At 34.0% G+C, this 15,488-nt stretch overlaps 1 protein-coding gene across 1 annotated transcript; it reads right to left on the bottom strand.

Moving 5' to 3' along the window:
- Window positions 1-1,784: 1,784 nt before the first annotated feature.
- On the bottom strand, window positions 1,785-3,069 carry LOC110104026 (probable trehalose-phosphate phosphatase F). The gene is made up of 3 exons (XM_028696867.1): window positions 2,986-3,069; window positions 2,773-2,913; window positions 1,785-2,687 (listed from the first exon to the last, which is right to left on the bottom strand). The coding sequence occupies exons 1-3, from the start codon at window positions 3,067-3,069 to the stop codon at window positions 2,616-2,618; spliced, it is 297 nt and encodes a 98-aa protein (XP_028552700.1). The 3' UTR covers window positions 1,785-2,615.
- Between the last annotated feature and the right edge of the window lie 12,419 nt (window positions 3,070-15,488).

Genomic DNA, 15,488 nt, shown 5'->3' with positions numbered 1-15,488 from the left:
TAGTGTCTTATCTACAAACCCATCTGCCTTCCAAAATTTACTTCGGAACTTACTCAGTTAAAACTCCTCGCCGAATAAGAAATAGCGCCGCGAGGGGAGGCCGGGGCCGAATTTTCGGAGCCCACAGTGAAATACTGGTGGGTAATGTTATACTAAGTTTTCTATATTACATCTTTTAAAATCATAAATTTAGCAAATCAAATATTTTTATTTTCTTTAATGTGACATAGATTTACATTTAAAATCGAATTCATTTTTTTATTTGAAGAGTTAAAGTGTAAATCAGCAAGAAAATATTCTTATTTAAAATATTATTCATATTTTTATCAAAATATAAATCTATCTTAAAGTGAGCAAATTTAATATTTCTTTTGCAAGTAGTGAGGTGATTAAAATTAATTTGTAAGATCACCTCAAATATTGTGGACATTTTATTGCAAGATAATTTGAACTTATATTATTTACATCTAATTGTATTTGCAACCACTACAAAAAGTAATGCTATTAGGGCACCTTAAAGTGTCATAATATATATCTATTAGGACACATGATATATTGGAGCATCAAACAAATGTGTCACTTAGGTGGTCATTGGCATAGGGTTAAGGGCATCTTTTTGTGCCCTAAAAATTAAACTTTTATGACATATAATTTTGATGTCATAGTCTCCTTAATGACACCTATAAGGTGTCCTAATAGATAAGCTTTACTAACACCTTTATATGATGGAATTTATAAATAAATACAACAACTATTAAGTGTCATAATATGTTAACATTCATAACACATTTATCTGATAGAATATGTTTAATAATAAGGCACATTTAAGTTGTCCTAAGATATATGATTTCCCAACACTTCAATTTAATTAAATACATTTAATAAAATGACAGTATTGTGTGCCTCAATATATAATTTATCCAATATTAATTATATTCAATTATCAAATAATTATGCTGAATCATAATATTTCAATTGCAAGTAATTAATCTCCAATAAAATTTCTAAAAATCTCACATATGAAAGCTTACATAAGATTTTTTTTTTTCAAATCAAAATTTATTTCATAAATCTAAAATTACATGAATTTTTCACCTAAAAAAAAATATTTCAAGCTTTATATATGAACATAATCAATCTATTATAATAAATATCATCACAAAACATTACACAAAATATCCAAAAAAATAAAGCACTTCATCACATGTACTCATCACATGACTAATAAAAAAAATCTCTGTTTTCATTACACAAAAAAAGCCCTGCAATCGTTGTGAGCAGATAAATATATTTTACATTAGTGTCCATCAGTTTCTCTACAAGAAATCCAGTCAATACCTTGATTGGGAGTAGAGAAATTAATGGATTTATCGTCTTTTGTGAACAGAAGCTTCATATTCATCAACTCTTTTTATAGAAGTTGCATTTTCTGATCTTTTGTTTCTGAATTATTGAAGGTGTTTTTCTATCCTTTGGCTATTAGGCAGCTTAGGAAGATGATGATGTGATTCAATATTATTGTTCTTTTTAGCAGCCCAGATCTCAGCATATTTCCCCGACTTTCTGAAATTTTTAATAAGGGTAGAAGGATCAATGTTTCATGCAACAGGTACCTTCCTCTGCTTAGCATCTATTGCTATAGTGTAAACCCCTTAAAAAAATTAAAAAACTCTTTAATTTTCTAACAAATAAATGACAAAAATAAAAGGAAAATAAGTAAAAATAGTGAATAATAAATCAGAATTAACTCAACAATTATAAAAAAAATACCATCAATCTTTTGGAGCAGCTTCTTAACTTTCTTCTTACATCATTCACATGGATGTTCACTTTAAGTACACAAATCTGCAGTCAAAACAAGCAGATAAAGTCAAAAGAATGCTTCAACAAAAGTTATAAAGCTGAACATGTAAGACTCAATTCTTCAAGCATAGAAAAACAATATGTGAATAAAAAATGTAAAAAATGGGTTTAAAATTAGAAAACTCAGCCTAGAAGAAGATATACCTTGAGGAAGTTAAAAGTCCTCTACTTTACTGAGCTTACTCATGACTGCAAGTCTGTTTTTTTTTTTTTTTGGGACATTTAGGCCATTTAAGGCAAACTCACACACACAACGCATACACATAGACTCAAACCTTGGATCTCTTAGTTGGAAGCCTAAGCTCTCAACCAATAGGCCAAGGAGAGTTGTGTAAAAGGAGATTGATATCAAACTAGTACCAGAAAAAATTGATTCTGCATCATTTTTATTTTTCCATGAGAAGTTAATCTTCCTTGCTGATTTTGTTCCTGATTGATCCAGGACTAGGAGATAGTCTCTAATAAGTCTAATTTCCTGGAAAAAAAAAACTTCTACAAAAAATTGCAATTTTCAAATTTAAGACTCCTGAGAAATCTAATTTAAGCTCTATTTTTTTGCTAGATTAGCTAGAAACAATCAGTTACATCAATTCGATGCTATTTGAGGATTTATTCATCTCACAAAGGATCTGAGAAACACCATCACCTAACAAAACTTATAAAACTTGCATTTGAATCAGGATAGGACAATATTATGATAAAACAGGTCATACTGCTTCTTTCATTTTAACCTCGGATGGGTCTTTCAGTGACTAGTGAGCATCAGTCTCTTTTGGTACTGAAGAAACCAGAATCCCATAACCACTATTCAATTCTCTTAAAACCTTCAAAACAAAAGACTCAATGAGATGAGAAAAAAGGTCATCGTCATATAAATTTCAGAGCTTAGCTACTAATTATTTTAGTTACCTTGAAGGCATCCTTATCAGTACGATCACACCCGATATAAATGGGAAGGACATGGTCTCGATCATTCAATCCTAGACATTCAAGCAACAAGTTGACAGCTTTCCCTTTATTCCAATCAATTATAGTGCAGATTTCTAAAACCTGCAAGTTGAAATCCATTAAGATAAAAAGATTTAAGCAAATAACAAAAAATGGCAGATTGGCCATTTTTACCTTCCACCCATGTGTTAAGTGCAGAAGAGGATAGTTCCTGAGGATGTCATGTACGTGCTGGGCAATTAAAGTCCAATTCTGCATGATAAAAAATATTAAACTCTTTAAGTGTATGTACTTAGAAATCTAAGAGAAAAACTCTGCAATTATAGTGTTAGGCTTTCAAGCAATTAAAATTAACCTTCTCAAATTTAAGACTCCTGAGAAAATAATCATAAGGTATAGGATATAAACTTTCAGAACTGACCAAACTAAATTCCTAATCTTATCTCAGGATTAAATTTAATCACGACAGCCTGGTAACACAATAGAAGTAGGTGGTATTTCATTGGGGATTAATCACAGACCCATAAGATACTCAACTAAAATAAACTTGCTCTAGAAATACAAATGAGCGAAAAATAGAAAACTTAAGAGTACTAAACATGCAACTTAATTTATTGAAAATCATATATGTACATAGAGCTAATAGTTTTATTTGTATGCTAGTTTTATAAATATGAAAATCAACTCAATTGTATAATTAACATTTTTTTTACAAATAATTTTCATATTCTTACTCTTACATATTTCTAACCATGGCCTGCTTCTCTTTTGTGTTCTGATGGGCAGAATTCTTCATGTGACTCTTGCTTGACCCATTGATGCTTCCACTTCTATGCAAACTGTCAGGAACAGAGGGAAATGAAGGCTCGTCTATCTGAAAGCACTGTTACTCCAATGACATTCGTTAATCCACCTGCTATTCAAGAAATGAGTGCAAATTAGAACTATAAATCTTTAGCTTCTGCTAATGGTGGCCCTCAGAATCATCATACAACTACTTCGGAGATGCAGGCTTTGTAGGAATGCTTAGGAGTTAGGGCTTCCTGTTAAAACTAATGATTAGGGTTACTTGTTGATATTATAAAAGGGTCTTCTTTTTTTCTCAGTCAGTTTCTTCCTCGAAAGCGACTATTTGGTGTATACAAATGGCTGAAGGTTCAACTTTTATGCTCAACTGACAAGTTCTGTGCCGAATGGACCTGAAAAACTACTACTGCAGTACATTTGGAGGTTGCAGAATAAAAACAATTAAGATAAAAAGAAAAACATCATTATGGTTTCACCATCAATGTGCTAAGAATATTAAGGAAAAAAAAAAGTTATATAATTAAGTGGTTGCTTTAACATGCAAATCTAATATTGTCTTCATATCAAAACATAAATGACCCAATAAAAGAAAAACAAATAAAAAGCATACAGGTTTAAGACATACCACCTCCCTAACTCTGGAAAGGATAACTCAGTCAAAGGCCCCTGACGGTGGATGGATCCAGGCGTACTAGACACCTATGATTACGGATTGATTCATAAATTAGATTCAAATGAGGGTCATCATCATTTATGTAGTTAACAATAACAAACTCTTCAATGTTATTGACTTACGTTCAGAAGCAGGGTATGTTTCCATCTTAAAAGCAGATAAATCATCACTGAAATGAAATCCTACTAAAAGACTATAATCCATGATGCCCTCTTCCTAGCCAACAAGTGCTTATCAGCATCGCTAGGGTACCTGTGCATTTGCAGCAAAATAAATGATGAGCATACCAAATAATGCAATAAAGCATTGAATGAATTAGTAGCTTGATCGAGTTTATTTATTGTAGATTTTGAAAATATAATGAAGTCGAATGCAAAGAATGTTTATCTTTTATTTCAAACAATTGCTCTTCCTCGATCGCATAAATAGATAGAGCAAATTAAGGAACTAATGATCGAAGAGTACAAGTTATTTCTCTCTACTATCATCTTCTAAATAGTGCAGAATCCCTATAATAATAATGAGAAAAAACATGAATTCAATTGGAGAAGGCCTCCCCTGGAGCTCATATTTCAAGCTAAGCATTAGCTTTTAGAAGATTAGTATACAATACCATTTCACTGAGCAAAAACTGCAGTTTCATGTGGAGGGAACCTCCATTCTTGAGAGGAAACAAATTATCCCAGACTCCTCATTCTAGCGACAACACTGTTTTGAATTCTGTCAAGAAAAAACTACAGTATTTTTAGAACTTCAAAACTACCTTCATACCTTGACTGTGCAACTCTTAGTCATGTAGAACCTGTTCTCAAAATCTCTTCTCCCTCTTCATCATGGTGTGATCAATGCTACTTCAGTTGAGAAATCATTTTGTAAATGATCTCAGAATGGTGTGATCAATGCTACTTCAGTTGAGAAATACAAAATACTGTCATTAGCATTGAAGCAGTGCACTGGTTTTTTTTTTTTTGAGCAGTGCACTGGTTCTTTCACGTAAAAAATCATAGGTTTCTACTTTCTAGTACGCCTGGATTGAGCATTGCATCTCATCACCATCAGTAGAGCATTGCATCTCAGCACCCACTAAAGTAACAAATCGTTCCATTCCATCACCATTAATAAAATGGTAACGGCACTCATTTGCTGAGTAAATTAGAAGAACCATTTCTATACTATCTTACTAAAACAATCTTGTTTCCTAGTTTAAAAAACAATAGCAGTAATAGTATTCAATAAAGTATCAAATAAGTAAATGAGAAAAATCAAAGTAGATTATGCAGTAGAAATCAAATAAAATAAAAAATAACAATTAAGAAAAACAAACATCACTATTTTTAGAATTTAGCAAATCATTCATACCAAATTTGATAAACAAATTGAACATAATAAGACATAACTGCTAATGAAGTATCTATCAAGATTTTCTCTACTTCTAACAATACAATATATAATGATTTTTTTTTTGTTTCTTGACTGACAAAATCATAAAAAGAACTTTCTTAAGAAAATTAGGCTGCATAAACATACCATAGATTTATGTATGATAACATCTTTTAAGAAAATATGAAATTCACAAGTCTATTTAGATATATAACTTATCAGAAGTGTGAATCTAGAGCATAAATCTTCATCTGTGAAGAAGATTCTGAGCAAAGCCCTGACGGGGAGCCAAACATTAGTTGTTATAGAACAAATTTTGATTGTAAGGGTATTGTGGGTTCAATATTAACACTGAGCATGGCAAAGCAATGACTAAATTCACATTTTGTTGTGAATGTTTTTTAAATGCATACACATGTTAATATCAAAACATCAGAAAAAAAAGTAATGCAATGAATCAAATAAAAAAAATGAAGAGAACTAAAATCAGACCAACATCATGATGAACTTCAAGATTAGCAGAATATTTGCATTTTTAGCAATGTACAAAAGTCGGCGTTCGGTCGATCTTTCAAAAATTACGAGAACCTCAAGAACCCTACAAATCAAAAGAAGAAAGAATAAAATTTTATAGAACCCTAGATAATGGGCATTTGACATTCAAATGATTAAGGACAATTAAAGCATTTTACCCGATGCGGTAGTCGTGATTGTGGATTTCGCAGGAACGATCAACGAGGCGAACAAACAAAATGATGAAGGAGGCAAACGAACAAAGACGAAGGAGGCGAATGAACATTATGAAATAAGAAGAAGCGGGCTTGATAACTATCGCAAGATGTTGCTAGTTGTTCACAATCTCCCTCTGTTAATTTGGGCGAAAAGAAAATATGTCGATATCTTTTGCGCTCGTGCCAAATCCCTCAACTAATTAGCGGAAAAAGAGAATATGTCTTAATAAATATTTGTTAAGGCAGTTAAATAAAAGTGCCTTAATATATATGTCCTTAAAACTTATTGTTTTTTGAAATTGTTGACAAGCGATCCTTAAAAATAACAAGCCACGAGCTTGAATATAAGTTGTTGTTTGAAAATCCAAGTTCATAATGCCATGGAAGGATTGTTCTTTCTATGTTAGTGAAAAGCAAACAACGTTTATTTTTACGATGGAAACTTTATTTATTCATTGAAGTAGCAGTCTTTGAGCCCCACCAGACAATGTAATGACATTTTCAAGAAATTGAGAACAATTTTTTGCATCAATTATGTTTGTTAATATAAGATAAATAAGGTAATAAGTATAGCTTTAGTTATTTTCATCTTCTTTCTCATGCCATGGAAGTCATGGGACTGCTTTCAACTATTATCTTAGGTGATAAATGAACTATTTAAGAATAGTTCTTGTACGTAGTTCACTAACAATTTATTAAAAGTAAAAGAGTTCTAATAGTGTTAGTTCTTCTTTTATACTTCGAGTCTCCATTACTCTCATGTTGGTAACTTTTACAAATAAATAATTTGACATTAATGTCTTGCATTAATTTGGTTCCAAGCGAGTTTTTTCTGACAATTTAAGAAGGGATGTAAACTAGTCTTGCTTACATTTGGTGTATTAGCACAAAATGAAGACATTAGATTTAAATATCAAGTTTTATTCAAGTGTAAATTCCCAAATTTTATATTTTAAAATAATATATGGCCGGTGGTCCAAGGGGACAGGGCCCCATGGTGGAATTCGACTTGCCCGGTCAGGTCGCAGGGTCAAGGGGCAACACCCTTGCGGGGATTTCCGGGGGCAGCGCCCCCGAAACAAATTTTGGTTATAAGTATTTTTATTAGTTCATCATTTCTAACAAATAACATGGTATATTTTAAGTGGGAATACATCAACGTACAAGTGTTCATTGCTACGACACAGTAATAAAGATGAGAGCATCAATACATTGAGCATGGAAAAGCAAGGAAGAATTATTGCAATGTTGTCAAAAAACGAGTTCATATCACTCACCAGCATCTAAGGACACTGAAGATCAACAAATTTGTTGTAGATACAACTTACAATGTGCTCCATTCACTTGCTTTAAGAAAAAAAATCGTGTAAGAAGTTTTACATATGTACATAAAACCGATAGGATTTAGTGTGTATGCAAATGTAATAAATATTGATGTTTGCTCCCTAATTCTGATACACTAAAACCAAAATCGTTCCCTGCCACAAAATTTTATTAAGTTAGTGGTCATCCATCTACTTCCTTTTTTTCTCTAAAGATTTTAATTTACATGGAAAAAAGGTTTTCTTTTTACCCTAAGCATTAGAAACATGGCAGGAAAACTTTCAGAAGAAATCACATCAATTCAAATTCAAATAAAAAATACTCCATAAACTAGATTAAGAAAAAAAGTGAACTTTTCAGAAGAAATTACAACATGCTGTAGAAAAAATGTGGCGGAGGTACCTAACGCGGCGTTATGAATGAAATCTGAATGAATTCAAGGTTAGTGCCTATGGCGCCAAGAACAAAAGCACAAGAAGCTTTGCACCTTCGCTCAGTTGCCGAAACCTCAAGAACCCTAGAAATCAAAAGAAGAAAGAAGAATTTTTTTTAACCCAAGACCGTGGGCATTTGGCTTTAGAAGGATAAAGGCATGATTGAAATCATTTTACCTGATGCAAGGTCTTGATTGTTGATGTAGCATTCACGAATCAGCGTGAATAAGGAATGGAAAATAGGAAGAGAACGTGCACATTCGCTGGAGGCGAAGCAATTGAATACTAGAAAAATGAAATACATAGTAACTTATCCCATGATGGCTCTCTTAGCACCAAATCACTCCATTAATTAGCGTGAAATCAAAATATGCCCTAATAGATATCTCTTAAGGCACTTAAATATAAGTGTCTTAATATATATGTTGTTATAAATTATTTTTTTTTGTAGTGACATTTTCTTGATATAAGTCATTTAGCTTAGTAAAGTTTAAATTGTAATTAGATTGGGTTGTACTCGCCTGTATAGGAGGAACTTTTATTTGGTCCGGTCACCTGACGTAGCTCTACGTTCAGACTCCAGTATAGTGCCACGTGTTCTGACTATTTACAGTGCGGCCCGACAACCCCGACTCGGAACGGAGACAGGATTGCTATGTTCGCATGTTGCTAGGTATTACTCTGTATTTGCTCGGTATTGGTCGATTTTGCTTGGCAATAACGAGAAATACCATTTTGTGAAGACCAATACCGAGAAATACCGAGCGCGCAATACCGAGCAATACCTAGTTTGTATTTCTCGGTATTGGTCTTCATAGATCGATATTTTTCATTATTGCCAAGCAATAACTAGAGCAACACCGAGCAATACGCGAACATAGCAATCCCGGGTGAAGTCGTCGGGCCGCGCGATATTGAGTAAGACCACGTGGTGACATATTATTGGTGTCCGAACGTAGAGCTACGTCAGGCCACCTGACCTAATAATATCTTCTTTGGTTTAAATAAATGAGGTTTGCAAAGCAAATCTGGGATTAGTGAATTCTAGCCTGAGAGTTGACTAGCGTGGATGTAGGTAAGATTAGAATTTGGGCCGAACCACGTAAAAATATTGCGCCTCTTATTTTTTATTTCTTGCATTTATTTTTCTTTATCTTTGTCATAAAATTATGTGATTTCTTATTCTTTTTGAAATAATTTTAAAATCATTTTAATTCCATTCTTTGAATAAAAATTTTAAAAACTCCAATTCACCCCCCCCCCCCTCCTTTGGGGTGCCATAGACTTCCAACATATCTTTGTGAGGAGAAGGGTTGATGTTGATTATAAATTTGTATAAAACCATATAATAATAGAGGAATTAGTCTTAATGGAATGAATAGGAGTATTAGCCATGAGAGAGAGTTATGCAGGTGCAAAAACAATTGAATAACTCCCAAAGATTGTTATGATGAACTCATGGATCATTGAACAAAAGGGAGTAACCATTTCTAAAAGAGAATATGAGAAAAGGACTAAAGCATATAGGGAAAGGTAATGAGTTTTTTTTCTTCCAATAGAGACATGGTGGGGACATACGGAGAATCTTTGTGGAGTTAATGCGGTCATCGATGAGGAATCTTGGGCAGATCTTCTCAATTTTCTTTATATGAAAATGAGAATAAAGAGGGTTCTAATACAATAAGTAATTTGCTTTGATTTAGCGAATATGAGAAGTTGAAGTTTACTAGTGAAGGAGACGGTCTTAGGTTTGCAACCATCAAGGATTGCCATAATTTTATTAATTTTATTCAAAAGCCCTTGATAATTAAAGCAATGCTTCTTTTATTTTCACTTATGATCATATTTACAAAATAAAAGTGATTTAGAGATTTCTCAACACATCTAACTTTTTTCCTATGTGGTGTAAGAAGTCTTATGGATCTATATGAGCAATTTAATAAGTGGCTATTAATATATACAATTCTGATCCCTAAAGGGATATCTCTATTTCATATAGAACTTTAACTTGTGGCTCTTAATGTATCAAGATGGTTGCCTTTTGGCATTAGGGATGAGAATTCCACATCTCTTTTTTCTAATCCTTTGCTTCAGGGCTTCTCTTAGAAATTAAATTTAGGTCCTCCTTGTTGAGATAGTTGCTACTTAGTTCATGCCTATTTGATATTCTTGCAACTTGAACATTTTTTATGATTCAAAATATTATTGCTTTGATTATTATTTCTCCTAACATATTTTGAAAGAATTATTTGCTCTTGTGTGTACTAATATTTCAGGGAAATCATACTTCGGATTGTTAAAGACTTCAAATCAAAATCACATTAGAGTTTATTGTAATTGAAGTATGTATTTTTTATTTTATTAAGTATGAGAGAGTGTGATTGTAATTGAGTAACTGAGCGCGCACACACACACACACTAGGGGAGAGTTTAAAATTCACATTTTTTAAATTGATCATACTGTACGATATCCGTTCATACGAGACGATCTGGTCAGTTATTTTTTCCCAACGAGTAGTCGAACGAACAGAAATAATTTTTTTTTTAAGTATGGATCGTACTGTACGAACCCAGTTCATACATGCCTTCCAGAGTACGAAATGGACTGGTCCTTATTCGCTCAAAAATAAAAATTTCAAAGTATGGATCGTACGAGATGATCACAGTTCGTACATGCTTTCACGAGTATGAAATTGACGGGACCGTTTTCACTCAAAAATATATTTTCTAAGTATGGATCGCACTGTATGAACCCAGTTCGTACATGCCTTCCAGAGTATGAAATTGTGAGGTCCCATTTAATCCCGACGTTTCATTTAGATGAAATTTGAATTTTTTTATAACTAATCGTACCGGGCAATGATTTCATCGTATGTACGCCATACAGAGTACGAAATTTTGGGGTCCCTCTTCGTACAGACGAATTTGAAAATTTCCCTAACTGTATGTCCTGGATGAACATAGTTCATACCAGACAATGATCGGGTACGAAATGATTTCGTACCGATTCACAACAGGTTTGTACGCAACAGTATTTGAACTGTTCGTAAGTATGAAATCCGATCGTACTGTACGACCGTGTACGCTGAAAATCGAAAACTTCAGTTTTTTTAATTGTTTTTTGTGTCTTTTGTATAAAAGATCCACTAAAAACTGACATGAAAATGTCATGTCTTCATGATTTTTCAAGGGCAACTGAAGGAGAGAGTGTGAGAGAGTATTTGAGAGAGATTTATTGCAAGTGGAGTATGAAGGGTTCACAAGATTACTCAAAGGTAAAGATCTCTTTGTATTTGTGGTTATCACTCTTCCTCTTATCTTTCTAGATTGCTCGTGAGAAGATCTTTGGAGAAGTTCCGGTACTCTGCCGACACTTGGAGGGTGTGAAAGGACGAAGGTACTCTGCCTATACTTGGAGGGTGTGAAAAGATAAAGGTACTCCTTCCAGAGTATGAAATTGTGAGGTCCCATTTAATCCCGACGTTTCATTTAGATGAAATTTGAATTTTTTTTATAACTGATCGTACCGGGCAATGATTTCATCATATGTACGCCATACAGAGTACGAAATTTTGGGGTCCCTCTTCGTACAGATGAATTTGAAAATTTCCCTAACTGTATGTCCCGGATGAACATAGTTCATACCAGACAATGATCGGGTACGAAATGATTTCGTACCGATTCACAACAGGTTCGTACGCAACAGTATTTGAACTGTTCGTAAGTATGAAATTCGATCGTACTGTACGACCGTGTACGCTGAAAATCGAAAACTTCAGTTTTTTTAATTGTTTTTTGTGTCTTTTGTATAAAAGATCCACTAAAAACTGACATGAAAATGTCATGTCTTCATGATTTTTCAAGGGCAACTGAAGGAGAGAGTGTGAGAGAGTATTTAAGAGAGATTTATTGCAAGTGGAGTATGAAGGGTTCACAAGGTTACTCAAAGGTAAAGATCTCTTTGTATTTGTGGTTATCACTCTTCCTCTTATCTTTCTAGATTGCTCGTGAGAAGATCTTTGGAAAAGATCCGGTACTCTGCCGACACTTGGAAGGTGTGAAAGGACGAAGGTACTCTGCCTACACTTGGAGGGTGTGAAAAGATAAAGGTACTCTACCTACACTTGGAGGGAGTGAAAGGACGAATGTACTATGCCTACACTTGGAGTGTGTGAAATGATGAAGATTCTTTTCCTACACTTAGAGGGTGTGAAATGATGACGGTTCTCTACCGACACTTGGAGAGTGTGAAAGGACGACTGCCGCACCAGGGATTGGTGGAAGAGAGATTTTTTTAAAGGCTTCTTTGCCTTGCTGTGGGGGAAAAAGGAGAGTCACTTTGGTAATAGTTCAATACATGAAGAGGGAGTCTTCAGGAAGTGAATGTAGGTCGTGTTTGACCGAACCACTATAAATTCTTGTCTTTTAAATTTCTGCATTTTATTTACTGCAAGTTATTTTTTGTGATTGAAAAGTTTTATTTTAAAACTTTAAAATTAACTTGCTTTGTAAATCAACAGTTTCAAATTTTAAAATTCAAGAGAATTTTTAAATTATCAATTCACCCCCCTCTTGGTTAACCTTGAGACATTAGTTTAGATTCAACAACCTAATCTTGATTCAACAAGAATCAACACTCCTTATCTCACCACTAAGAACTTTTCCATCAATTTTTTGTTGGGCTCTATTATTCTTGATGGAAAGTGGAATATACATAACTCTTTAGATTTAATTAATTATAACCACTTCATTGTTATTATTAATTTTCGAGTCAATCATGTGGCTGGTTGACTAAGGCTTTGTTTTGAACAATTTTCTTTCCTTTTTTATAATGCTCATTTCTTATATAAAATTCTTTTAGTTTAAAAAAAAGTTTTGTATTAAAAATTTATTTTAGAAAGTAGTAAGAAAGTTGTCTCAAATATAACTTTCGTACGATTCCTTTGGCCTGCCCAACACCTTTTGTGATTTACTTTGAATGTTATACATTTTGATGTTATTTATAGTATTAGAATTTTTATTTGGAGCTATATGAATTAACTATATGCAATTTAATGTCTCATATACTTAGGTCATCTCCAATTGAATGATAAATTAGCATTTGTCGACTGCGAGCTTCTCTAGTCGCATGCAAAAACCTGCGCCATTCTTGCGATGTGAACGTTACATTATACAAAAATATCATTTTTTTTGGGTTGGAGTAAGAATATACAAAGAATATTCTTTTTTAAGTTAAGAAATAAAATTTAATTAGAAATGAGTCAATGTATTTTAAAATATAATTAGATTTGAGTGATTTTTTTATTTAAAATAGTTTAGACCAATCATTTCAATGATAATATAATAAAGCCAACTATCACGTGAGTTCTAACTAGGGGTGTTAATTTCAGGTCACAGGTCGGGTCGAACTCGGAATTGATCTGAGTTCAATTGGGTCGACCCTAACCTGACCCGGGTAGGTAAACCGGTCGGAAAATCGGACCTGGACCTAACCTGTCGGGTTGCCTGGTTGACCCGACCCGACACGGAACGCAGGCGGGCGGAACGCGGAGGCATAGACGTAGGTTCTCGGGCGCGTGAACTCTGGCGCGCAGGGGCGCAGGTCCGTGCGGTTCCCCTCGTCTCCCGTGGCTGTCTCCTTGGTTCCTGGTTTGGGTGTTTAACCGAGAGCTTGGGGGGGAGATTCCCATGCTTGTAATGCTTAGTTTTATGTCTTAGAATTAATGTTTGTGTCCTTTTGTATTCCCCTTTCATACCTATAAATATGAGGGGTTATGTATTGTTTGAAATAGTTGAATGATAAGTTATTTTTGGAAGCTTTAACCTGCGGGTTTGCTTTGGAAATCCTGCGGGCTCTTTCCACCCTTCTTTCTCATCCACTCTGGAATTCCTGCGGGCTCTTTCCAACCTTTCTTCTCGGGCTTCTAACCTCTTTCGTATTTCCGCAAGTGCCACTCTACCTGTATCCTTCTTCTCCAAGTGCAGCAACTTTAGGGTGTCGTCATTTTGTTTGCAAGAGTCGTTTGTATTGTTGTAAGTTTTCTTTTGTTTAGTTTAATTTGAAATGTAAGAGTTTGTTCGTCCATTTTCTCGTCTTTAGTCATTTTCGTGCGTAGAAGTCCGTCGTGTTTTTTGTGATCGAAGAATATAGGTCCCCCTATATTTTTTGATCGCATCAGTATGCAAGGAGCTATCTATCTTTGTTTGGGTGGGGTTGGCTTTGGTGTGGAGGTTTAGGCTTTTACCGTTCCGTAGAGCACTAATAATAGCCAAAGTTTTGGTTAAGCAGCTCCTCAAGCTTTCGAGAACATATGGGCGTTCGCAGTTTGGTTTTTTAATTAGTTAAGGAGAGATGACTTCCGATATATTTGCCCTATAAAATGAGTATTTTCTTAGAAAACGGTTATGGTTTTCTCATTATGGTTTCCAAAAAGTGGAATTGTAGTATACTACTACTGCTGGCAATGCTGGCATCGTTTGTCTCAATGAATTAATACTTTTCATTATCCTATATTAGGTTTTTTCTTTGGTTATATGTGCGGTGTGGCCACTACCATCTGTTGAGATGGATGAGCTTCTCCGAAAATGTGTTTTTGATGTTTGAAACAGTCAAAACGTTGCACAACATGTGGTAAGACGTTCCATTGTTTAGTCCTTTCACCTCAAAATGGAGGAAAAAATGGGTCTGGATATATTGATGAGAAGTTGGTCGGATAGAAATCAAAATATTTGAATTTGCTTTTATTTGAGTGTTATACATAAATAATCAACTTGCTCCTGCATAACACTTATCTCAAAGTAAACTTATGGATTTTAAAGTCTATCTTGAAAAATTGGTTATCAAAATAGCCTCACCTAATTCTTTCCTATTAAAATTACATTAGACAGTTAAAAAAAAAACAACAACAACAAAAACAATGAATTGCTAAACATAGGCAAGTTGATGCTTAGGTAAAAGAAGGCTGGTAGTGTGTCTGCATCATTAGGCTACTTAAGCTGATCATATGCGAATCACTTTTCAAGTTAGAATCTGAAGAAATAGTATTATTCTCGGAGCAGCATGAATGCTATAATTGAGGAATAGCCTTAATCTTTTGAGCAGCTCTATATTTCTTTGGGCAACAAGTATCTTGAATGTCTATTAATTTCAGATGGGGTAGTCTTTTGGTTAAGGTTGAATGCTTTCACCTATAAAAAATTATATATTAAACAGGGTAAGTCGTAGTGGTTCTATTCCTGATAATGCGCACCTTCTGGTAATTCTAATCCTATCTCAGCCATCTTATCTGATCACTTCCCAAACCATCTTATCTACTAATTCTAATACTA

This window comes from Dendrobium catenatum, unplaced genomic scaffold (genome assembly GCF_001605985.2).
Source record: "Dendrobium catenatum unplaced genomic scaffold, ASM160598v2 fragScaff_scaffold_847, whole genome shotgun sequence".
Taxonomy (NCBI): domain Eukaryota; kingdom Viridiplantae; phylum Streptophyta; class Magnoliopsida; order Asparagales; family Orchidaceae; genus Dendrobium; species Dendrobium catenatum.
The sequence above is the reverse complement of the archived record's forward strand: the minus strand, read 5'-3'. Positions and strand labels throughout refer to the sequence as shown.